General features: G+C 31.9%; 1 protein-coding gene across 1 annotated transcript; it reads left to right on the forward strand.

The window, feature by feature from the left end:
• Positions 1–4: 4 nt before the first annotated feature.
• On the forward strand, positions 5–18,597 carry LOC132757002 (methionine-R-sulfoxide reductase B2, mitochondrial-like). The gene is made up of 5 exons (XM_060748169.1): positions 5–189; positions 5,540–5,652; positions 13,415–13,491; positions 16,515–16,662; positions 18,262–18,597. Exons 1-5 carry the CDS (start codon positions 72–74, stop codon positions 18,367–18,369), a joined length of 564 nt encoding a protein of 187 aa, XP_060604152.1. The 5' UTR covers positions 5–71; the 3' UTR covers positions 18,370–18,597.
• Positions 18,598–25,636: the final 7,039 nt, after the last annotated feature.

The following is a 25,636-nucleotide window of genomic DNA, read 5'->3' on the forward strand; positions in this document are numbered from 1 at the left end:
AGAATTAGTTGGGGAAATTCCGTGACGTCACGTGACCTAGTATAATTCCAGCCTGTATAATTCGTCTGAAAATGTCGTTTCTTGGAGTGTTTCGTCGATTGTCTGCATCAGGATTGCAAAATGCTCCAAAAATTGTAACCTTGACTAAATCGTGCTGTAAAACGCAATGTTTAACTGCAGTTTATCGATGTAAGTTCAAACTTTTTCATATTCGATGCGATATTCATTCTAATTTTGACTTGTGTGTCTGTCATTGTGATCTGACCGAGTTTTTAAAACGGTCAATTCGTCCCTGTGCCAACTCGGTCCACTATTTTAAAACTTTTTTTTTTCATTAAAGGACATCTTAAAACATGCCTATTTTTGACCATAGACTTATAAGGTGTATTATTATATTTTGTTTGTAAATATTACAATGTGATTGGACTCATAGGTGTGCGGCGCGTTGATTGGTCACTACCCTCGGGCCAACTCCCCCCCCCCTCACCCACTCTACAACCCTCCTATACCTCTCAAAACCATGTAAACTGCAGTATTTTTCATATTATACATGTTTTAATATTTGTTATATATGCTTTTAATTCAATTACCTTCATCTCCCACAAAAAATAAAAAAATGATATATATATATTTAGTAAAGGTATGCAACTCGCCGCTCATTTTTCAGCACTCATCTTAATATGAACTCCATAACTCCAACATTTTTTCACCAATTTTCATTATCTTGGTACCAAATGGTAGGGAATTGATTACTCTTAAAGGAATTTAAACTGTCATTACAATCATTTCAAGTTTTAAGAAGATATGTAATCTCGAAGTCACCGCAAGTGTAACTCGACAGAGACCTGACCGCTGGGTTTTTGTCAAAATTACCCGACTAAACTGCAGTTTATTCGAAATGAGTGAATATTTTTTGTATTGCGCATATATATATGATCAAATTATATTATTATTTCTTCTTCTTCCGGGTAATGTGCTGGGCCCCTCTGGAGCATCGTCGCACAATAATATTTGTAATAACTGTTCAATGAAAACTTCATAAAATAATAAAAAAATAATGAAAATAAATAAAAACATTATCTTGCATGAAAATATTGAAATCATGTCAACAAAGATGTTCTAAATATAGTACACAACTCTACTCTAATCGGTTCCCGCGAATGACGTCATACGAAGTCTCGCGTGGCACCTAAATGTCATGGCTGACTGTATTTGGCGTTATTGATGTTTTACAGTTAAATAGGCAATTTTAATGACAGTATTAATATTTTGATACATTAATTGGTAATGTTAAAATAATTGTTTTATCGTTAAATGCACAAGAATTGATTGGGTCAAGTGTATTTGCAAGTGTAGTCAGTGAAAAATAAGGTTAAATCAACTTATGTTATTCTGGTTAGGTTTCTTAACGGGTCTTAATAAATCCAAAACTTTAATGCCGCGTCAGATGAAAACAAAAATGTTAAATAGCGGCTTATAAAGTTTTGGAAGCCAGAACTATGATTGTAATGACATCTTTATTTCCTTTAAGAGTTATCAATTCCCTACCATGTGGTACCAAGATTTTGAAAATTGGTGAAAAAATGTTTGAGTTATGGAGTTCATATAAAGATGAGTGCTGAAAAATGAGCGGCGAGTTGCATACCTTTACTAAATATATATGTATCATTTTTTTTTTTTGTGGGAAATGAAGGAAATTGAATTAAAAGCATATACCAAATATTAAAACATGTTTCATGGGGCCTCAAAAAAAAAAATATTAAAATTTGAATAAATAAATTTTACATCATAAAAAAACAACAAAATATACTATTTTAAAACTAAAAATTCATGTAGATAAATAAGACAAGGAAACAGAAAAATGCTAGACTTGAGAATCTATCCTCAGCTACTTTTAACATTATGTGATTTTACCAAAATTATATTATTTCTTCCTTATCGCACAGTGCAAAATATTTCGACTGCAAGACCAACCAATTTTACAATCTGATATATTACATAGATGTCTGCCTTTACCACCGTTGTTTATATAATAAAAAGCCCTAGAGCGCAAAATTTATTTGGCTAGGTGCAAGGGGACTCAATGCAGTGTTGGGATAGTGTTAAAGAGGAGAAAATGGTTTGGGGAAGGAACTGGTAGTCTGTCCTTCTGATTCAGTACGTCCTGAAAAAGAACAGAAAATGTTTTTGTAGTTGCAATATGCTTCAAAGTAGCTGTGACATAAAGGAAACAAACTGGTGACTAATCACACCCCTCAGTTGGCTTTCATCAGGCCACACATGTGATCACTGACTGCTCTTGTTTTTTTCTTTTTAAGCTTCAGTTTTCTGTGGTATAAGGCAAATTTTTAGCTTTTTAAGATTTTTTTGCTTTCCAGCCCTGGGCTTTTTAGCTCACCTGAGCATGCTCAGGGTCAGCTTTTAGGATCGATGATTGTCCGTCGTCCGTTCACATTTAGTTGTTAACACTCTAGCGGTCGCATTTTTGCCTCAATCATCATCAAACTTGGTCAGGATGCTTATCTAGTTGATAGCTCCGATGAGTTCGAACATGGGTCATCTCGGATGAGAAACTAGGTCACAAGAGCTAAAAGTAGAAAAACCTTGTTATCACTCTAGAGGTCCCATTTTTGCCTCAATCACAGTCTGCGAAAAATACGCAAAGCCCGAGCCCGAGTCTAGTAAAAAATCATTCGGGCTAGCTAAAAAGGCAGGGCACATAGTCCGACGGTCTTGCATTGTTTGGGAAACCGAAATGATTATAAATAGAATTTTAAACACAATGACTGGGAGGGATATAACATATTGATTTTCTTCGAGGTATTGACACGGGATTTTCCAATATACGTCGATACTATTTATAACCGCCGAGAGGGGTATAGCATATTGATTTTTTTCGGGGTATTGACACTGGTATTTCCAAAACGCCAGAGGGGTAAGCTTATTGAAATAATGCAGACATTTTAAGCCAATCAAATACCGCGTTATTAAAATGTCAAAATGGCGCACATAGATGCATGTATTATAGCAAACTCCTCACACTGATTACCTCCCTTGGCAGAATTGTAATCTCTGTACTGATAAGGGGAGATCACTGCGTAGGAGATTGGTATTATAGAGCAAGAGCAAGTTTCTGATATCAACACAGACAAACCTTTAGAAAGTTCTCCTCCAGAACAAGTATTTGCTGAAGAGGTATATTGCTACTTTTTGAAACATTTTTCATGAAGTTGTTAATTGTTTACTATTAAAAAAAAACAAAAAAACAAGCAACCAGAATTCAGCTCTTTACCTTTACAACCCGTATTCAATTTTATACTGCAGTCTAGACTAACCATTTTTTTTGTATTTTGATACTGAAATCACTTAAAACTTTAAATAATAATTATAAATTGACTGTTCCGATTTCAAAGAAAAGCTATCCATTTCACAAGTTTGCCATGTTAGCTTAGGTTTGAATTTTAATATACTTATAATATTAAAAAGTAAAACATTTGTGTTGTTTTGAAAAATTTTATTCTTATTTAATAACAATGAATTTCACTTTATTTTCCGTAATATTTTCAGCATCATAACCACGGGGAATGTTGACAGAGACAGCGACTCGGATTATGATTCTGGGATAGATGAAGATGAGCCTATGGAAATGAGTCAACAAGAAGTTGAAAGAAATCTATTATCTTTCAGTGTAGAATATCAGAAATAAATGTTATTCAACTGACAAAGCTTTTTATCAATTTCTTCACAATATATATAAATTTGGAAACCTGGCCAAATTATGAAAAATTTTGTATGAATTTTCGGGCTACCTAAAATTTGTTCGGGCTATGTGATATTTTAATGGACCAAGCCCGAATGTCTTTGTCCATAAAAAGTTTTTCGTGCAGACTGCAATCATCATCAAACTTGGTCAGGATGTTTGTCTAGGTGATAGCTCGGATGAGTTCGAACATGGGTCATCTCGGATGAAAAAGTAGGTCACCGGAGCTAAAAATAGAAAAACCTTGTCAACACTCTAGCTGCCACATTTTTGCATCAATCATCATCAAACTTGGTCAAGATGCTTGTCTAGGTGATGGCTCGATGAGTTCCAACATGGGTCATCTCGGATGAAAAAGTAGGTCACCGGAGCTAAAAATAGAAAAACCTTGTTAACACTCTAGCGGTCACATTTTTGCATCAATCATCATCAAACTTGGTCAAGATGCTTGTCTAGGTGATAGCTTGGATGAGTTCAAACATGGGTCATCTCGGATGAAAAAGTAGGTCACCGGAGCTAAAAATAGAAAAACCTTGTTAACACTCTAGCGGTCACATTTTTGCATCAGTCATCATCAAACTTGGTCAAGATGCTTGTCTAGGTGATAGCTCGGATGAGTTCGAACATGGGTCATCTCGGATGAAAAAGTAGGTCACCGGAGCTAAAAATAGAAAAACCTTGTTAACACTCTAGCGGTCACATTTTTGCATCAATCCTCATCAAACTTGATCAAGATGCTTGTCTTGGTGATAGCTCGGATGAGTTCGAACATGGGTCATCTCGGATGAAAAACTAGGTCACAGGAGCTAAAAATAGAAAAACCTTGTTAACACTCTAGTGGGCACAATTTTGACTCAATTGTCATCAAACTTGGTCAGGAAACTTGTCTAGGTCATTGCTGGGAATAAATAAACATGGGTCATATCGGATGAAAAAGTAGGTCACCGGAGCTAAAAATAGAAAAATCTTGTTAACACTCTAGTGGCTACTGTTGTGATCCAAATATTCTGTTAATTGGTCTGAAAGTTTGTTTTGATGATTTCTAAGTCAAGTTCGAACATGGGTCATCTTGGATGAAAAACTAGGTCACACCGCCCAAATATGGAAAAACCTTGTTAACATTCTAGTGGTCACATTTTCGACCCAATTATCATCAAACTTGGTCAGGATTCTTGTCTAGAGGTAATTGCTTGGATGAGTTCGAAATCGCATGTGGAACTAGGTCACCGGAGCTAAAAATAAAAAAATCTTGTTAACACTCTAGTTGCTACTGTTTTGATCCAAGTATCCTAGAAATTGGTCTGAAAGTTTGTTTTGATGATTTCTAGGTCAAGTTTGAATATGTGTCACCTGGGTAAAAAACTAGGTCGCACTGCTCAAATATGGATAATCCTTGTTAACACTGTAGTGGTCACATTTTTGACTCACCTGTCATGAGACTTAGTCAGAATACTTGTCTAGGTAATTGTTTGGATGAGTTTGATAAGTCAGGTGAGCGATCTAGGGCCCTCATGGCCCTCTTGTCTTAAAATTGCTGGATGATGCCCTGTGGATTGCAAAAATATAGCATAAGTCAAACTGTCGAAGTGCACAGAAAATGTTATTGTATTTGTAAAAAGTTTAAAAAACTAAACAAGCATCATATACCCAAATATCTAGTCTTACTTCCTTATTCATATTGTAGATCTGTACACAAAACAATTTGACTTTACCTATCAGTATCTTACCCTCAAACAGATTGAAGTACTGTATAAGTTTATTGCATTTGTCCATTTATAGGTTACTCACGTCCTGTAACACATGAGGAGCTGAGAAATCTCACTAAGGCAGAATGGGAAGAGAGACTATCACCAGAGCAGTTCTCTGTTTGTAGGGAACAGTGCACAGAACCAGTAAGTTAAATCTTAAAATTATCTCACAATCATTTAACAGTGTGAAAGTGTATTTATTGTTTGTACTTAATGTATTATTTAAGAAAAAGAAAAAAGTTGATTAAGAGTTGATATAAAAAGTTAAATAAAATGCATAGAATTTTCCTTATGTCAAAACTGAAAAAGGGTATTTAAATTATTATTACCATGGAGACAAATGCGGAATGGCAAAATGCTGCTGAAACCCAGAGACAAATCAAAATAACTTACTAAAGAAATGATGAAGATGGAGATGCAAAATCAATATAACTTACTGAAGAAATTATTACTATAGAAATGCAAATCAATATAATTCACTGAAGAAATTTATATAATAACCAATGAGATGCAAATCAATATAACTTACTGAAGAAATTATAATCATGGAAATGCAAATCAATGTAACTTACTGAAGAAATTATAACTATGGGGATGCAAAACAATATAACTTACTGAAGAAATTATAACTTAAAATGCAAATCAATATAACTTACTGAAGAGATTATATTCATGGAAATGCAAATCAATATAACTTTCTGAAGAGATTATAATCATGGAAATGCAAATCAATATAACTTACTGAAGAAATTATAAATGGAAATGCAAATCAATAATTATATAACTTTCTGAAGAGATTATAATCATGGAAATGCAAATCAATATAACTCACTGAAGAAATTATAACCATGGAGATGCAAATCAATATAACTCACTGAAGAAATTATAACCAGGGTAGCTTAAGGGCTTTCGTGTACCTGTTTTTAGCTCGACTATTCGAAGAATATGAGAGCTATTGTAGTCGCCCCGGCGTCGGCGTCGGCGTCAGCGTCCGCGTCGGCGTCTGCGTTGGTTAAAGTTTTTTTGTAAAGTCAAATATCTCAATTATTGCTTGAGATATTCAATTGAAACTTACAATACTTATTTATAGTAACAAGGTACATCAGATTGACAAGTTGGATAACTCTACCTACAATATTGACAGAATTATGCCCCTTTTTAACTTAGAAATTATGGTTAAAGTTCTTGTAAAGTCAAATATCTCAATTATTGCTTGAGATATTCAATTGAAACTTACAATACTTATTTATAGTAACAAGGTACATCAGATTGACAAGTTGGATAACTCTGCCTACAATATTGACAGAATTATGCCCCTTTGAAACTGAGAAATTTTGGTTAAAGTTTTTTTGTAAAGTCAAATATCTCAATTATTGCTTGAGATATTCAATTGAAACTTACAATACTTTTTTATAGTAACAATGTACATCATTTTGCAAAATTGCATAACTCTGCCTACAATATTGACAGAATTATTTGCCCCTTTGAAACTTAGAGATTTTGGTTAAAGGTTAAAGGTCTTCAAAGATATTTACTTGAAACTTTACACATGTACTAAGGGTCATAATTGTATGTCACTGACCAAGTTCCATAACTCTATCTTGCATTAAGGCTGATTCATATCCCCTTTTCTACTTAGTCTCTTGGTTAATGTTTACATGCAAGTTTTACATATCTCAATAACTATTAAAGATATTTATTTAAAACTTCATATATGCATTTAGGGTCAGAATTGTAGGTCACTGACAAAGATCCATAATTCTATCTTGCATTTAGGCTGATTTTTCTTCCCTTTTTCAACTTAAAAAATTCATGGTAAAGTTTTGCTTGTAAGCTGTTATCTCCATAACTACTGAAGGGTTTGTGCCTTTTTTGGGACAATTTTATGCATTCATAATAATAAAGCAGTGATTTACTTGATAAAACATCTTAATAACAAGCCTTTGTACCTTTTCTGTCAATTTTATGTATTCATAGGTAATTAGTATTATTATACTCAATAAAACACCCTTGTGACATTACCTTCCAAATAGTCAAGCCAATACTGTATAATTATACTCTCTCTAAGGCCTATAACATGAATTTATAAAAAAGAATTAGCCCTTTTGTGAACTTAGAAAATTTAACATTATCAAGGCTCTTTTACTATCAAGCACTTAGAATAGTCGAGCGTGCTGTCCTACCGACAGCTCTTGTTATACTTGACTGGACATCTATTGCCACATCAGACGGGAAAAAAAAATATTTAAAAAGTGGCTTATAACATTTTGGAAGGCAGGTTTATAACCATGGAGAATCAAATCAATATGACTAGCTGAAGAAATACAATAACCCACAATAATATAGAATAAAACATTATATACACTGTTTTGAAAAAATGTCATATTGTAATGTCTGTTATAGAAATTGAAATATAGGATTCTTTCAAAACAGCTCATAAAGGTGTTATAGAAATTGAAAAATAGGATTCTTTCAAAACAGCTCATAAAAGTGTTATAGAAATTGAAATATAGGATTCTTTCAAAACAGCTCATAAAGGTTTTAATGATCTATATATGATAAGTGTATGTGCTGGGATTAACAAATATACACTTTATTTAGATTTTAATGTGTTTGAAGCTCCACACTCCCAAGTGTCAGTCTGTGATAATAAATGAAATAATTTTTAATCTTGAAAGCCTTTGTACTCATATTTTCTTGTCAATGAATAAATTATTTCAAGGGAATCCTTTTGGAATGAAAATACCTTTTCAAAGAAAAGCAACAACAACATTAATACTTCTGATTCCCCTTCGTAATTGTGTTATTGTATATCATATTAAAATAAAATATATCTATCAATAATTGGGAAAAAACATATGTTTCCATTGAGAATGTATCCGTTTAATTGTAGAAAAGTACATAAGGAAAAAACAGCTTGAATATAAACTATCAAAAGAAATAAAGACAAGGTGTCACATATAATAAATTTTACACTGCTTTTGCCATTCCAGCAATTAGAGCTGCAATTTTATGTGCTTCCTCTTTAAAAAAAAAACTTTTTTGAGGCTGTTTCCTCATTTGAATTTGATCTACATGTAGTTTTCATTCTTAAGGTAACTTAGTCTCATTATTTTCATACCAATATATGACACTGATGTTAAAGGGACACATTATTTTTGAGAAAAAAAAATTGAGAAAGGTTTAAGTTAAAGTATAGGTATAATATAGCAGGATTTGGCCGTAAGCCTGCTGGCTGCAACTGAAGGTATTCAGAGTTGCAAAATCAATTTTTCCTATATCCCAGGTTGTCTCAATTAGCTTGTACAGACAAGTGGAAATTCTTGATAATTTACTAAATTTTCAAAAATTTACTAAATTAATATGAGCCGCGTCACGACAAAACCAACATAATGGGTTTGCGACCAACATGGATCAAGACCAGCCTGCGCAACTGCCCAGTCTGATCAGGATCCATGCTGTTTGCTTACATTTAACCCTATAACAAGTAGAGAAACTGATAGCGAACAGCATGGATCCTGATCAGACTGCGCGGATGTGCAGGCTGGTCTGGATCCATGCTGGTCGCAAACCCATTATGTTGGTTTTGTCATGACGCGGCTCATATCATTTGGACAAGTTAAAAAATGCTTGAGATAAAACATAAGTCAAAGTAAATCAAATAAGATTTTGGGGACCCTGACACTCATGCCACCAATGCAGACCAAGATCAGCTGGCACTTCAGTACTTACAAAAAATTTTTCCCACAGAGTGATAAATGGTTTTGTCGAGATTGAAAGATGTACATGTGTATTTTAAGACGTGTATTATGCACGAATGGCACTATTTCTTGTAATGATGCTATCATTTGTATTATCTCAGTTATGTTGTGCCATTTAAGAAAGCAATTTATATTATTTTGTCCTAACACTGTTGTTACACTATGTAGCAAAATATGCATGTTTATTTAACATATTAATATGTAAAGCAAATGTAAAGGTAAGATTTTTTCAAAGCAGGTGTTTGAAGTTAATGTAAGTATTATGATTCATATTTTTACATTATGAATGATTGTGATAGTTTACATCACAATCATTATTTTTAAAATAGATATTTTCATATTTTATATTAAAATTTTTGTTTTTAAATGTAGATTTTAAATATAATAGTTTTATTTTGGTAACTTTAAAATAGTTACAATTTTACTTAAAAATAGTGTTTTTTATTTAAGTTTTATTTTATGTAAGCTGTCCAACAAAGACTTGCTAAAGTAACTTTATATTAAGCTTAAAGCCAAGCTACATTAAATAACAATTAGCAATTAAACAAACAAGTCTTAATAAGTGGTCAGCTTACTCCTTTTTTTTTCCATTCTTATTTAAATGCCTAAATATATAGTTAAACAAAAATAGTAACTTTTGCAAAAAATCATTCTAATGTTTTTTTTTTAGGACATTTTATACATTAATGTTTATTTGCATATGGTTTAACAAAGTTGAACAAAACTTCCAGCTTCAACTGTCCCAGTATTATTTAAAAATTGGACGTTGAAGTAATAAACTGGATTTTTAATATATAAAGTGTTAACTCTGTTATTTTAGGTATGTACATTTATTATATTTTATAATTTATTAAAGTTTATAAACTTTATTCTAAATATGTAAATTAATATTATTAAATTGTTAGGTACTATGTAATAGTATAAATATTTGAATTGTTAAAATGGTACCTCTTACGCAAAGTAAGTTATTTAAAGCTAATTTCCCCATATTTGTTAATTAAATGTTTAAACTATTGTTAATTTAAATATTGTATTTTTATAATAATTTATTTAATAATGTTGTAAAATGTTATTTATGTAATCATTTAAAAATTGGACGTTAAAGTAATAAACTAAATTTTTAAAATATAAAGTGTTAACTCTGTTATTCCAGGGTTTCGTCTTAAAGGACTTAAACACAGTCTGCCCATGAGTAATTAATAAAAAAGGCCAACTGTCGTAGGATCATAAAATTCTGGTGAATTCAAGAATACTGGAAAACACATACCAAAACTGGTAGAAAAAAAAAACGTAAAACCAATGTGTTCTTCCATAAGAAATAAATAAGCCCTAAGCATACACAACAATGAAAATAAACATTACTCATTAGAATCTATAAAATCCTAAATTGTTAGGTATATTAGGACTGATCATCTAAATTCAAAATTATTTTCCCTTTAGTGAGATAATATTTTATTATGAAGCTCTGATCAAGTTTTCATAAATTTCACTATTGGTATATTTTTCCCCCTTCTTTTTTCAATAGGTTCAAATTGAGTACCACTCTTTTGTTGTTCAAATTAGTGCTCCCAAATAGTAGCACCTTAGGCTTATTCTGTTGTATTCTTTATTTACAAATTTAAGCTGCATCTATAGAATGAAACTCCCTGTGTGCCAGTCACAAAATATTCATTTAACATCAGCTATCTGTAAAAAAAAATTTTCTTCCAAAAATGACCATGTTTGTAATTAATTACAAATGTTCATTTATAAATGCATAACCTTGCAAAATTTGTATTAATATTCCTACCAATTGCATAATCTTGTATATTTTTGTGTATTGTATACAATAAAACATATCTATGTATTGTTTATTTTAGGTATACTTGTTTACAAAGTAAACAGACCACAAGGTCTTAGGTAGTTAACACAAGTCCTACTAAATAAAAGCTAGCAAATAACAATAAAGGTTAACACAAGTCCCTAATACTAATCTTATTATTGTGCACAATGTAAATAAATTTTTGTCTTTATCCAAAATGTGTGTATCAATGTTTACATATGTATATTTTTCGGATAATACCTTAAGTATATGTTATAATGTAAATACTTTAGTAAGTAGTTAAAAAAAAAAAAATCAAAAAAAATCTTTTTATAACCCATATTTTTAAAAAATAAATAAATTCAACTTTGGGGTCCAAAGTAAAAGAACAAGAGAGGAACTATTATGATCCATATTTTTACATTATGAATGATTGTGATAGTTTACATCACAATCATTATTTTTAAAATAGATATTTCATATTTTATATCAAAATCTTTGTTTTTAAATGTAGATTTCAAATATAATAGTTTTATTTTGGTAACTTTAAAATAGTTACAATTTTACTTAAAAATAGTGTTTTTCATTTAAGTTTTATTTTATGTAAGCTGTCCAACAAAGACTTGCTAAAGTAACTTTATATCAAGCTTTAAAGCCAAGCTACATTAAGTGACAATTAGCAATTAAACAAACAAGTCTTGATAAGTGGTCAGCTTACTCCTTTCTTTTTCCATTCTTATCTAAATGCCTAAATATATAGTTAAACAAAAATAGTAACTTTTGCAGGAAATCATCCTAATGTTTCCTTCTTAGGACATTTTATACATTAATGTTTATTTGCATATGGTTTAACAGAGTTGAACAAAACTTCCAGCTTCAACTGTCCCAGTATCATTCGAAAATTGGACGTTGAAGTAATAAACTGGATTTTTAAAATATAAAGTGTTAACTCTGTTATTCCAGGTATGTACATTTATTATATTTCATAATTCATTAAAGTTTATAAACTCTATTCTAAATATGTAAATTGATATTATTAAATTGTTAGGTACTATGTAATAGTATAAATATTTGAATTGTTAAAATGGTACCTCTTACGCAAAGTGAGTTATTTAAAGCTAATTTCCCCATATTTGTTAATTAAATGTTCAAACTATTGTTAATTCAAATATTGTATTCTTATAATGATTTATTTAATAATGTTGTAAAATGTTATTTATGTAATCATTCGAAAATTGGACGTTGAAGTAATAAACTGGATTTTTAAAATATAAAGTGTTAACTCTGTTATTCCAGGGTTTCGTCATAAAGGACTAAGAAAAGTCTGCAAATGAGTAATCAATAAAAAAGGATAACTGTCATAAAATCATAAAATAAGCATGTTAAAGACTTTTTATATGGCATATACATGCACTGATGGAGGTAGAATGGAAATTGTGCAATGATATATATTTATACTTTGCATAATATTTTATTAATTGATAACATAACAGAAATATTTTAAGGATCAAATGTTTGATTTCCAGGCTCTGACTTGAGACATAGGTATTAGTTACCTTCCTTCCCTTGACAGAAGGGCTTCTTTGTTTCTCATCCCCTCTTCTTTAATAAAGTTAATTTGCCAGTAAGATATTTTTCTTTTTGGCGGTTAGAATACTTTTTTGGCTTGAACTATATGAAAATTGGATAATGATAAAGTCTCACCTCCTCGGCAAACAGCTTATAAATTTAATGAATAAAATTCAAATTTTGAGTAAAAAAAATTGCTTCCTTTTAATGTGCATTAAAGACCTTGTTATATATAAGGTCCATCTAATAAGCTGGTTAATAAGATAATTATTTGTAATTTATAGGACAAAGACAGCATTTTACTTATTATGTGTGTTATGTGTATTTACTACGATCATGCAAAGCTCGTTTAATGTTAATTGTTACATATATAATGTAGTTTGTATTTCAGGTTCATAGATCATAATGACTGTGCATATTTATAAAGCACACTGTATCACCAGTTGGCAACAATGCCACACACTGCTTTATCTTCTATATTCATCATCTTCATAATTGAGGCTGGCCATGACAAAAACAACATAATGCGTTTGCGACCAGCATGGATCCAGACCAGCCTGCGCATTCGCGTAATCTGATCAGGATCCATGCTGTTCGCTTACAAACCCTATTACAAGAAGAGAAACTTATAGCAAACAGCATGGATCCTGATCAAACTGCGTGGTCGCAAACGCGCCATGTTGGTTTTGTCATAGCGCGGCTCATTTTATTATAATGTGGAGTTAAGTAATAAATTCAGTAAACAATTTGTTTTTTATTTCTGTATTATAAACAGCCATTCAGTGGTATATACAACAGCCATTATGAGAAGGGTACCTACACCTGCGTTTGCTGTAGTGAGAAACTTTTCAGGTAAACTATAGGTGACATTTCAGGTAAAAATGTTGCTGTTCATAGGTAGCTACAAGCTAAACCCATATATCATTGTAGTGTTATACAACAGGCTGTTGGAAAAAGAATGCCAATTTTCTAAAAAAAAATTATAAATGAATTCTTATTTTCTAGAAAATAAGAAATACATTGAATTTCATTTTTAGCTCACCTGTCACAAAGTGACAGGGTGAGCTTTTGTGATCGCTTTTCGTCCGGCGTCCGTCCGTCCGTCCGTAAACTTTTACTTTAAATGACATCTCCTCATAAACCACTAAGCCAATTTCATCCAAACTTCACGAGAATGTTCCTTTGGTGGTCACCTTTAAAAATTGTTCAAAGAATTTAATTCCATGCAGAACTCTGGTTGCCATGGCAACCGAAAGAAAAAACTTTAAATATCTTCTTTTAAAAAACCCAAAGAGCTAGAGCTTAGATATTTGGCATGCAACATTTTCTAGTGAGTGTCTACCAAGTAAGGCTCCCACGTTTACAAATTTTTGTAAACCTGTACACGATTGCTAAGAACCGAAACGATACCGTTTAAACGGTGGTACTTCTATGTGCTATACATGTACTACACCATATATCCAAGTCGCAAATTGATGACTTCCTTTCTATTTTTAACACAAGTACAAATAATAATAGTCAGGGCTCATCATGATTGTGACGGCACACATTTTCTGCATTGTATCCTCATTTCGCTCTTTTGAAAGATCAAAGGAAAATCAACTTTATCAAAAATGTATTGTGTCACAAGCAATTATTGCATGGTGCTGTGTGGAGGGTTGTAAATAACTATTTTCCGTATTTTACTTTGAAATAAACCAATTACAATTGATAGAATTCATGATTACAGGCAATGATTAAGATATTTTGTAAGACAATAATGTTCATTTCGATTAAACAGTAAAAATTATCGTAAACGTTTATGACTTAAAATCGAAACGAACCCGTTTAAACGTGTAACCGTGGGGGCCTTACTACCAAGTTTGTTCAAATAAAAGCCCTGGGGTCAAAAGTGGCCCCCCAGGGGGTCATTGATTTTCCCTATATGCATATAGTAAAAACTTAAAAATCTTCTTTTAAAGAACCCTAAGAGCTAGAGCAAAGATATTTAGCATGGAACATCTTCTAATGAGTGTCTACCAAGTTTGTTCAAATAAAAGCCCTGGGGTCAAAATTGGCCCCGCCCCAGGGGTGTCATTGTATTTAACTATACAGTTAAACTTCGTTCGCTCGAACTCGGATCGCTTGAATACCTCCCTTCGCTTGAACTCATCGCCCAGTCCCGGCAAAATTCCTATATAATATATATTGTTCTACCTCGGATCAAACACAAAAAGACAAGTCGACATGTCCTAAATAAATGACAGTCGGCGACACATGTTTTTAACACCTCGTGATCGTGACAAAGGTAATTAAGGTTTATTGATACAAAAAAGAGGTGTTGTAAACGATTTGTTTGTTATGATAATACTGTTAATTTGCAGTTTATGGTAACGATAAAAAGAAATAATAAGTGAAATATGCAGAAGTCAATAAAGAATGACGTTTACCCGGACGGCTTTAATTACAACCGTAGTTCATGTAACGTGAATTGTAACAGTGTTGTCTATTAATATTTGTACGCTCAACCAATTACAATATACATGGATAACGATTAACACAGTGTACCATTAATACTTAATTGAAAACACTGGGATAATAATTCTGAATATGACATATTCGACGAACGGATGTACTAACAAACAATTAAATTGACTTATTTATCATTCGAATGTTGTAAGTTAGAAAATCTTTAGGCCTATGATCACCGTAATAATAGGTCAACCTTGGTTGGCTCGAACTACCGATCTTTCGAACAAATTTGCACAGGCCCTCCCGAGCGAACGCGACTGTATGTGTACAGTAAAAACTTAAAAAATCTTCTTTTTAAAAATATAAATAGCTAGAGGTTAGATGTTTAGCATGAAACATCTTCTTTTGAGTGTCTACAAAGATTGTTCAAATAAAAGCCCTTGGGTTAAAATTGGCCCTGGGGGGGGGGTGATCATTGTTTTCATTATATGTGTGTAGTACATCTTCTAATGGGTGTCTTCCAAGTTTGTTCAAATAAAAGCCCTGGGGTTTAAACTGGCCCCGCTCCAGGGGGCCTATATACAGGTGAGCGACCTCAGGGCCATCATGGCCCTCTTGTTACAGTATTGGCTGGAAAAAAAAAGAATAAATAAACTAATACAATGTACATTTTAATTTCAGTTCACATTATATATCCCCAGTTATTATATAGAAGTTACCTAGCATGAAACCACCTTTCCAGCAGTCTTAACGATCATGTATTGTTACTAATGGAACATAGTTTATTGCAGATTTCTATAATTGTTTCATTGAAAGCAATGAACAAATCATTCATGCATTTCTCTTCTATATTACAATGCCTTTTTCATGACATACAGTAAGGAAATACGACTTTTAAGCAATTTATATTGCTATGAAGTCTTTTGTGAAACCTTTTAACAATCAGTTTTCCTCAAATCTTACTGTAAATTTTGAAATAGGCATGGGGTGCTCTATTTAAGTTTTAACAATTTTCAAAAGATACATTTTTTTGCTCAAAATTTTGACTGGTATATAATAACAGAAACAAAACAAACCTCCTTTTTTTGTGTCTGTTTCATTACCTCCATTTGTAAATTGTTTAATTTTTAATTGAAACAAAACATCATCATTTTTTTACGGATTCATACAAAATTTAATGCTCTAATGTAAATGAACGGGAAAAACAAAATGGAGCACTTAATATATTGAATTATTTTTTAATGATATTATGTTGTTTTTTGTCATTCAGTAAAAGCTGATCCATCAAATAACCATGAGCTAGGACATTAGTTTGTCTAGCGTAGGGAGGGGTACTTATTCAGTTAATTTATATCATGATTGTAATTTAAATTAAGTCTCGATCATTTCAGGTTTATTAAAAATTAAATCATTTAAAATTGTAGTTCAGACAGCAAGTATGATTCCGGGACAGGCTGGCCATCATTTACTGATGTGTACAGGCAGGAAGAGAAAGGTCTGCCCAATGTGATAGAGAGGCCAGAAAACAGCGTTGGTCGCAGTACTTTTAGAACAGAGGTCATCTGCAGAAAGGTTCAATCATTTACATACCACTATATTATAAATACAATTAATACCTATGTTTCTGTATATAGTAACAAAATCTAGCGTAAATTTAAGGCCATTATGACAAGATTTAGGTTGTTATGCAATTTTGGCCGCCTTGCCACTCCATATTATTTTTCCATAATGGGCTAGTGAAATGCAAAATGACGTTATCAAACCTCAGTGACTTTCAAGATGGCTACTGTCGTTGAATGAACTGTAGTCATTTGCACACACAATTTTAAGTTTAAATGACAATATCAATCGCTATCAACAAAGCTTAACTTTGATATTCCCCTAAAAAATTCCAAAAATGATTTCAGATTGATGGTAGAAAAAAGATCAGATTTTTTACTTGACGTCAGAACCGTTCTTATGGGCACATAGTTTCATAAAAAATTTGGTACTGAACGTTATTCTCACAAAGAAATATAAAGAGTATTTATCAATATAAACAAAAATAGAACAACATTTTCTCATATTTATTTTGTGTTATCATGTTTTCTAAGTTATTCAAAGGGTAAAACTGAATGACAGATATTTGTTTACTTTGACAACTGTCTGTTTCTAAGAAAGGGCAACAGCCAAGATAAGTGGTGACACCAAAACGCCCTATTTCCCGCATATGTATTAAAGAGGTTAATGCTTGGTTGCTGCTTGCTATTATGCGATAATGGACCTCTTATCCATAATGTCTTCCGGGCCTGCGGCCCTCAGGCCATTATGCACTTCTTTGGGCATTATCCATAATTGTGTATTAAATGTATGGACTGTATTTTAACCATGTAATATTATGTTTAATGCATGTTTTTATCAAAGCTAATGTGATTATGATGACACAGAAACTGCTTCTGTCATGTTACGGCCAATTTGCACCCTCTGTGAAGCATGGTCCCTGACACTCTGAGGTATGGTAGGATTCCAGATTTTATTCACAAAGACAAGTCATGATCCTCCCCACTATCTCATAACCAAATTATATTTTCATCAGAGGCGCTTTATTTGAGATATTTGGAAAATAAACTTATTTTTTTAATGGAAATTGCTTTGATATCAGTATAGCATTTCGTATTGGATTTTTACATAAATCAAGTCCTTGGGTAAACAATTTCCCTGCTGCAGGGTTACTTTTGTTACACTGTCTTGAACAGGAAATCACTAACCTAGCGATAAGGATCAGAATTGGGCACCACCATTGGGGTCACTGATTTTACAAATTTTTAGGAAAATTCATTTAAATCTTACCAAGACCTTACATATTTGGCATACATGTAACATTACCTATTGCCATTTAGACATTTACTCAAGTTATGAAGAATCATGGATCCTGGGGTCAAAAATGGGCCCTTCCCAATATGGCCCTGTAACCAACTACGCTTTGCATGGCCCTCTTGTATCATTAACCAATTTCTTGATAGTACCTTACTAGGTATATTAAATAATACTTGGATTATTCTCATATAGAATTTTATGGTATTAGAGTCATCTTTTGTCTTGGTGTAGAAAAAGCTGAAATAAAACTTTGGCACTATTTAGCAGTATTATCTAATATTGTGTGGTTTTCAAATGTAACATTCAATGTTTCAGTGTGATTCTCATCTTGGCCATGTTTTCGATGATGGACCGTCACCAAGTAACAAGCGATACTGCATCAACAGTGTAGCGTTAAGTTTTACACCAGCAGCTGATAAATGATGTGACAAAATAAAAGATTTCCAGAAAAACGATTTGCTACAGTTTTGAAAATGCAGCATTTTAACTGGTCAATGTGATTAATTAGTGCTAAGTGACATTATGCTAATATTTTTCCCCTGTCAATTTGAGTTGAATAATTAATATTCCTAAAGATTGAATATTATAATAGAGATTGACCAATAATTAATCATGAAAAATGTTTTGGATAAAATATATACCTAAATTGTATGAAGTCTGCCCATCTCTTCTTAAAACTCGAAAAAACTTGAACATTGCCTACACATTTCAAATCTATATTTATAGAAATAAGTCATGGGTCACATGGATTATTGATTATTTTTGCATAGTAAGATATAAAACTGAACCCAGTTGTTACAAAATGTAAAGTTATTTTGACTTTAACCTGTGCATACACCAGGCATAATGTCACTTTAACATTTTTAGGACATAATAAAGCTTTAAGACTTTGTCTACTTAACAGAATAGTCAATGTTTGCTTTTATTGTTGTTAATTGGGTTAAGTGATTGCTCATTGATAAATTGTTGTAGTTAAACATTGTTTGATTTTGTTGTATTCTTGGAATGATAGCATTATATTCTGTATTTTTGTCTTATTGTGTTACCTGGCTATATATATATTAAAGCTACTGTGTTATGTTGTTTTAGTGATTTTGCATACGTGTGAACTTTTTCCGATGATCAAGTGCGAGGTTTTTCTTCAAAAAGAGGGAGATTTTAGAATTTGCAATAAACAAAGTAGAAAGTTCTGACATCAAAAAGAGGAAGATTTCTTTAATTTGTGAATATACGCCTTCTTTTAAGAAGAATCTTTGAAAATATGGCTGTCTCCCGCTAAAAGTGGGAGAGTTCACATGTATGTAAATTATGTGTTATGTTGTGTTAGTTATCAATATGCTGTGTTACCTATAGAAATGCAATACTTGCTGTTGATATGCTATTTTAGTCATTTATATGCCATTTTAGTTATTGATCTGCCATAGAAGTTATACATAATGCTTTCTTTATTATACACCCCGTTCAAAATCTCCCCCATTAATAAATGCCCCTGGTTTTTCTGTCAGAACTGAAATATATACTGCATATATAATCTTCAATTGGCATTTTATTGAAAAATTAAAAGTTATAAGTGTTTTTAGCTCGACTATTCGCAGAATAATCGAGCTAATGCAGTCACCCATTTGTCGGCGTCGGCGTCGGCGTCGGCGTCCCTGTGGTTAAGTTTTTGTATGTAAGCTGGTATCTCCATAACTACTGAAGGGAATGGATTGAAACTTCACACACTTGTTCTCTGTGATTGTCTAAGATGATTGGCACAAGTCCCATAACTCTAATTTGCTTTTTTTCATAATTATGCCCCTTTTTCGACTTAGAAATTCTTGGTTAAGTTTTTGTATGTAAGCTGGTATCTCCATAACTACTGAAGGGAATGGATTGAAACTTCACACACTTGTTCTCTGTGATTATCTAAGATGATTGGCACAAGTCCCATAACTCTGATTTGCTTTTTTACATAATTATGCCCCTTTTTCGACTTAGAAATTCTTGGTTAAGTTTTTGTATGTAAGCTGGTATCTCCATAACTACTGAAGGGAATGGATTGAAACTTCACACACTTGTTCTCTGTGATTATCTAAGATGATTGGTACAAGTCCCATAACTCTGATTTGCTTTTTTACATAATTATGCCCCTTTTTCGACTTAGAAATTCTTGGTTAAGTTTTTGCATGTAAGCTGGTATCTCCATAACTACTGATGGGAATGGATTGAAACTTCACACACTTGTTCTCTGTGATTATCTAAGATGATTGGTACAAGTCCCATAACTCTGATTTGCTTTTTTACATAATTATGCCCCTTTTTCGACTTAGAAATTCTTGGTTAAGTTTTTGCGTGTAAGCTGGTATCTCCATAACTACTGAAGGGAATGGATTGAAACTTCACACACTTGTTCTCTGTGATTATCTAAGATGATTGGCACAAGTCCCATAACTCTGCTTTGCTTTTTTACATAATAATGCCCCTTTTTCGACTTAGAAATTCTTGGTTAAGTTTTTGTTTGTAAGCTTGTATCTCCATAACTACTGAAGGGAATGTATTGAAACTTGAAGGGTTTGTACCTTTTCGGACAATTTTATGTATTCATATAGGTAAGCATTATTATACTCAATGAAACACCCTTGTGACAAATTTTCGAATAGTCGAGCGTTACTGTCCTCCGACAGTTCTTGTTGAAAATTTGTTAAGAAGACATTAAAAAGATCAAAGAAAATTATTTGGACTAAAATCTTGGCAAAATGCATTTCTCTTGAGAGCTGGGGGGGGGGGGGGCTGTTTGAATAGGGGTAAAAGTTATGTTTTTTTATTGATATGTGATTTTAGTTACTAGTATGCTGCAAGTATTATTGGTATACTATTTCTACATATATTGTATAATCTCCAATGTTGGATCTCCACTATTATATATTCAGAATTTGTGTTACATTGATAATTGTAAGATAATTGTCCCATGATATTGAGATAATTGCATGATAATTGTCCCATGATATTGGTATATTATTATCTCTATTTTGTAATTATAAGAATGTTTTTAAACTTTTTTTAACAGTTGTATAACCTGTTATTGTCATTGACTTTTTGTGATGTAGGAAAATTCCAACTTATCTGCATACATCAAAACATAAATGTCTTTGTATGTGACCATGTTAACAAAAACAACATTTTACTTTAAACAAGCTTTAATGTACTATACACAGTAATTTTGTACTATACTAATTGGTTTGGCTTTAGTAAACAGTTTAAAGGTGTACTTAATTAACCTGTTTTGTGACAGATTCTTAAAATGACAATTAATTTCAGGAGTCAGGTTTTTCATAGGGTAGTTTTTTTTATCATTTTAAAGATTTGAATCCATTGTTATAAGATGGTCAAATGTAAGTGGTTCTAACGTTATCTGTATATATTTAAATTGGACATTTGATGGTTCTGTTTAATACTTGGTATGGGTATTAAAAAAAGTGTTGGAGCACCACACTAAATATGGTATATACCGGACAAGGTGCTTGAATGATAAAATGCTAAAATCTCGCCTTTTTACCTGCAGAAATGCACTCTAAGATGTCTAATTCCTCTGTCCACACCGATTTATATACAATAATGAATGAAAAATGTAAGAATTGGCAAAAAAGGGATATTTTTCTACTGATCATGATCTCTTCAAATGTGTAGAAGTACTGCTCCGACACTGTAGTGAATTAAATCCATTAATAAAGATTGGTTTGGACAGGTTAATACTGTAAAGTCTTACCTGAATAAAATATTCCACTGTAGAATTTTTTTAAATTTGTATATCTAAAAAAAACTAAGAATAGTTATATAAACAGACAGAAGAAGTTATTGATGTAGAAGTAGAGTTATATAATGGCCTTAAATGAAAACAGTTTATCACTTTTAAGTAGTTAAAGGTTATTGTTAGTTTCTAGTCAAGTATTGGAACTTATGGGCAACAAGGTGCAAAATTGTCACTGTCCAAGTAAATACCATTTATAACATAGGTAATTTTATGGCATAACTTTTATGTAATTAAATGTTAGATAGTATGTGTTCAACTAGGGCATATCAAAGTATTTGTTTATTGTATAACTTAAATATACAGTGACTTTTTCATGTTTGTATGTAGTTATGAGACCACACGGCTGTTAGAATAACATGCACATGAACTTATCACATAAGTTTTTTCTAAGATTTGTCATGGTTACACTCATACTTTATCTAACACTTGCATATCTGATGGTTATCTAAGTAATATGTGGCTATATTAACTTAATATAATTTAAGTATTAACATTATGTATTATTATGGGTAACACTTTTATGATAATAGATACACAAGATCAGTTTCAATATCTTATTAAATGTTGTGTTGGAATTGAAGATTTAAAGTAATTGCTTGTGAATTTTAAATTGAGGATATAGTCAAATATAAAACAGTTATACATCATTTATATACAAAATGTATATTTACTCGGTTGTCTTTAAAAATTTATAAGCAGTATTTCTCAATATGTAGTATATAATGAACACATTGTAATTTGTACTAAATAAAACAAAATGCCTAAACAATGTTATAATTGTGGTCTATGTTACTATTGTCCCTTAAATGTATTAAATCTAACTGTAAATCCATTTTACAAAGGGAGACAAATTAAGAATCATGTTACAAAGGGAGACAAATAAGATTATATAAACAAGAATTTAAGCTGTGTTCACAAACCAAGGTCTTCCATGTTTATGTCTAAATTGAAAGAGCTTGAAGGTGCTTAATAATTTTACGTTCTTTCAAATTTTGAATTTGATGTAAGATGTATTAGATAAGAACTGACTATATGTATTTATTTATACAAAAATGAATTCCAATAGTTTACAGTTTGCAAAAACTATAAACAAATAATGATATATGTTATGTCAATAGACTCTGTCATCATAGGATTTAGTCCCTGATAGAGTAATGTTGCCTTTCTCTTGCATTTTATTTAAAAACATCATATTTGTGTGTGTTTTAGTCAGTGTTTATTAAATAGTCTATTGATTGTAAACAGAATTTGATAAAGCATATGTAAAATAGTACCAATGAAAAGGACATGTTGTAAAGATGATATGTTTGAAGCTATTTTTCCAAACAGTATTTGATTTTAATGATATGACCTGTTGTTTTCTTTTTTGATTGAAAATAAAAATGGTGAGATGTAAATGAGTTTGTTTTGTAATTATTCATGGAGCTACGAGATATTTATCTTTTTTTTTCTTGTACATGTATACTGTATAAAGTTTACGGCAATCAGCCATAGCAGAAATGAACTTTTGCTGATGTGATTAAGTATTGAACCAAATATATGCACCTGCAGAAGTCAGATTAGAATGACAGCAAAATTGCTTTTAGCTCTAATAAACTTCTATTGGAAACACATTTAAATCTCTTGTAAAACTACATGGTATAGATTTGTATTTTCAAGTAACACTAGTAAAGTCATAGTTTATACAAATATATTTTAGTTTGTGTTGGAAGCTGTAAGGCTATTGAAACACTCGAATCCGTTCCTGGAACCAACCAATACCTAACAATGAATGTAAAGTTTTGCTGTAAGTCATAGTTCCTGGTAAATGAAAAAAACAGGTGCCCCTCGGTGCATTATTTCAAAGACCCCTGAGCAGAACCACTGACTGAAATGCAGCATTGTAGAATCTGGATATGGACACAACAGTGAAGATCCAGTAGTTTGAAGCCAGACACCCTGGACACAGAGTAATGACCAAGAGTTTACATGCTTCATATAATATTATAGCATTGGCTAGTGTATCAAACACATCTTACTCGGAAACAATTATGCCCAGAATTGATTGTTGGCATGCAGCATAAAATTGAGCCATCAAGTTTCTAGGGTCACAATTGGCCCTGCCTTTAGGCTGCATTGTACATAGATGTAATTAACAGGGATATACATTTAGATAATCTTGACCCAGAGGTTGGTATGTAGCTTTGTCATGTACTTCTGTACAATGCAATAACATAATCTCGCTTTTCCAATGTAGCAATCAGCATCAAACCTTAGACACCTGTTTTTGAAAAACATTTCTCTTACCCCTTTGTGTAATTGTGGGCAAATTGAAACAACCCACGCTTCTTTTTCGAGTGCTGTGCATACGATGCCGTCCGCAGAACACTCCTTCTTAACTTGCAAGACTTCAGCATAAACCTTCATAAACTTCTCTATGGTGACCCATCTCTTACATACCAGGACAACGTTATTATATTTACAAATGTACAAAATTATATAGAAAAAAACGAAAAGATTCACTTAGATCCATTCTAATTGAGACTATCATGCATCCTCTTTCTTCTCTTTCCCACTATTTTGTTTTCTTCTTTTATATATATTCTTAAGTTTTAGACATCTACTTGTAGTTAATCTATTCTATAAAAAGTTTATATATAAATACATATTTTTATGTGTGTATAATTGATACTTATTCCCTTGTCTAGTATATACTAATTATAATCTTATTTAAGACAAACCATATAGTTCACCAAAGGAGAAGAATTCTATAAGACTTGTCTTTCATTCTCATCCTTTTCCATTGTGTAAAAAATGTTTTGTTTGTTATATATTTGTATTTACATTATATATACTTTCGGGAATAAATATGTTTAAACTAAACTAAACCTTAGACAATCAGAGTTACCTCCCTGGTTCACAACTTTATGGCTACATCCAGTACTTTGACAACAATATCACTGAAGAATCTGTTTTCTTTCTCAGTTTTATTAATGTAGGAGTATAAGGTCATGATAACATTGCACTTTTGTTCGCCAGTTATAACAAGTACAAAGATTGTGAGATAGGACGCGTGGAAAGGACGGAAGTTATTCACTTTAACCCATCACATACATGTATATATACTTCGCATAAAATTACTATTGTAATATTTACTCCGTGTTTTCTTATTTAGATTTGATCCATAATCTTTACTTTCGTTGTGATTAATCATGAAATCCTTTCTACGGTCATTCGCCCTGTACATTATTGTAGCTCTTGCATGTACAGAAGTTATTATTTGTTTGTGTCGTCAGACCAAACAAATAATGGTCGCGAAATTTCAGACTCTGATGTTCTTATTTGCAAATACCGAAAGTAGTCCAAACTCTTCGAAGCGGTAACTTCCCTTCATATGTACATTAACGCCGAAAAATTAAGGGGAGATCACTGCGTAAAGATTGTCAAATGACAGGCGCATTAATTTTCGTAACGAAAAAATAGTTCCCGATTTTCTAATATTGTGTTATTCTTATAGATATACATGCTTATATTCAGCCCCATGATTACTTACTTCAGTGTTAAACAAAAGATTTACCGTGAACAAAATATATCGAAATTAATAAGTGTTATAAACTTTAATTGAGAATAATATGGTATTCTTAAGGCTGTTAACTTCTAACTCCCCGTGGAGTTCAAATCCCAGTTCAGGCAACATATCTTTTTAAGCCAAATAAACATTGAATTGAATATCAGTGCAGTGTTGCTAGAATTCATCATTTAACAAGAACTGGTACAATTTTGAATTTTTAAACATCCGCAACCACCAATATGAATGTCAAATACTGTGTAAATTAACACAACCATTTAAATTGATTATTCCGCGATGTATAAAGCACTTAAAATTACGGACGCGGACAGTCTAATTAGAATTAAACA

This window comes from Ruditapes philippinarum, unplaced genomic scaffold (genome assembly GCF_026571515.1).
Source record: "Ruditapes philippinarum isolate M1 unplaced genomic scaffold, ASM2657151v2 ctg114_1_1_1_1, whole genome shotgun sequence".
NCBI lineage: Eukaryota > Metazoa > Mollusca > Bivalvia > Venerida > Veneridae > Ruditapes > Ruditapes philippinarum.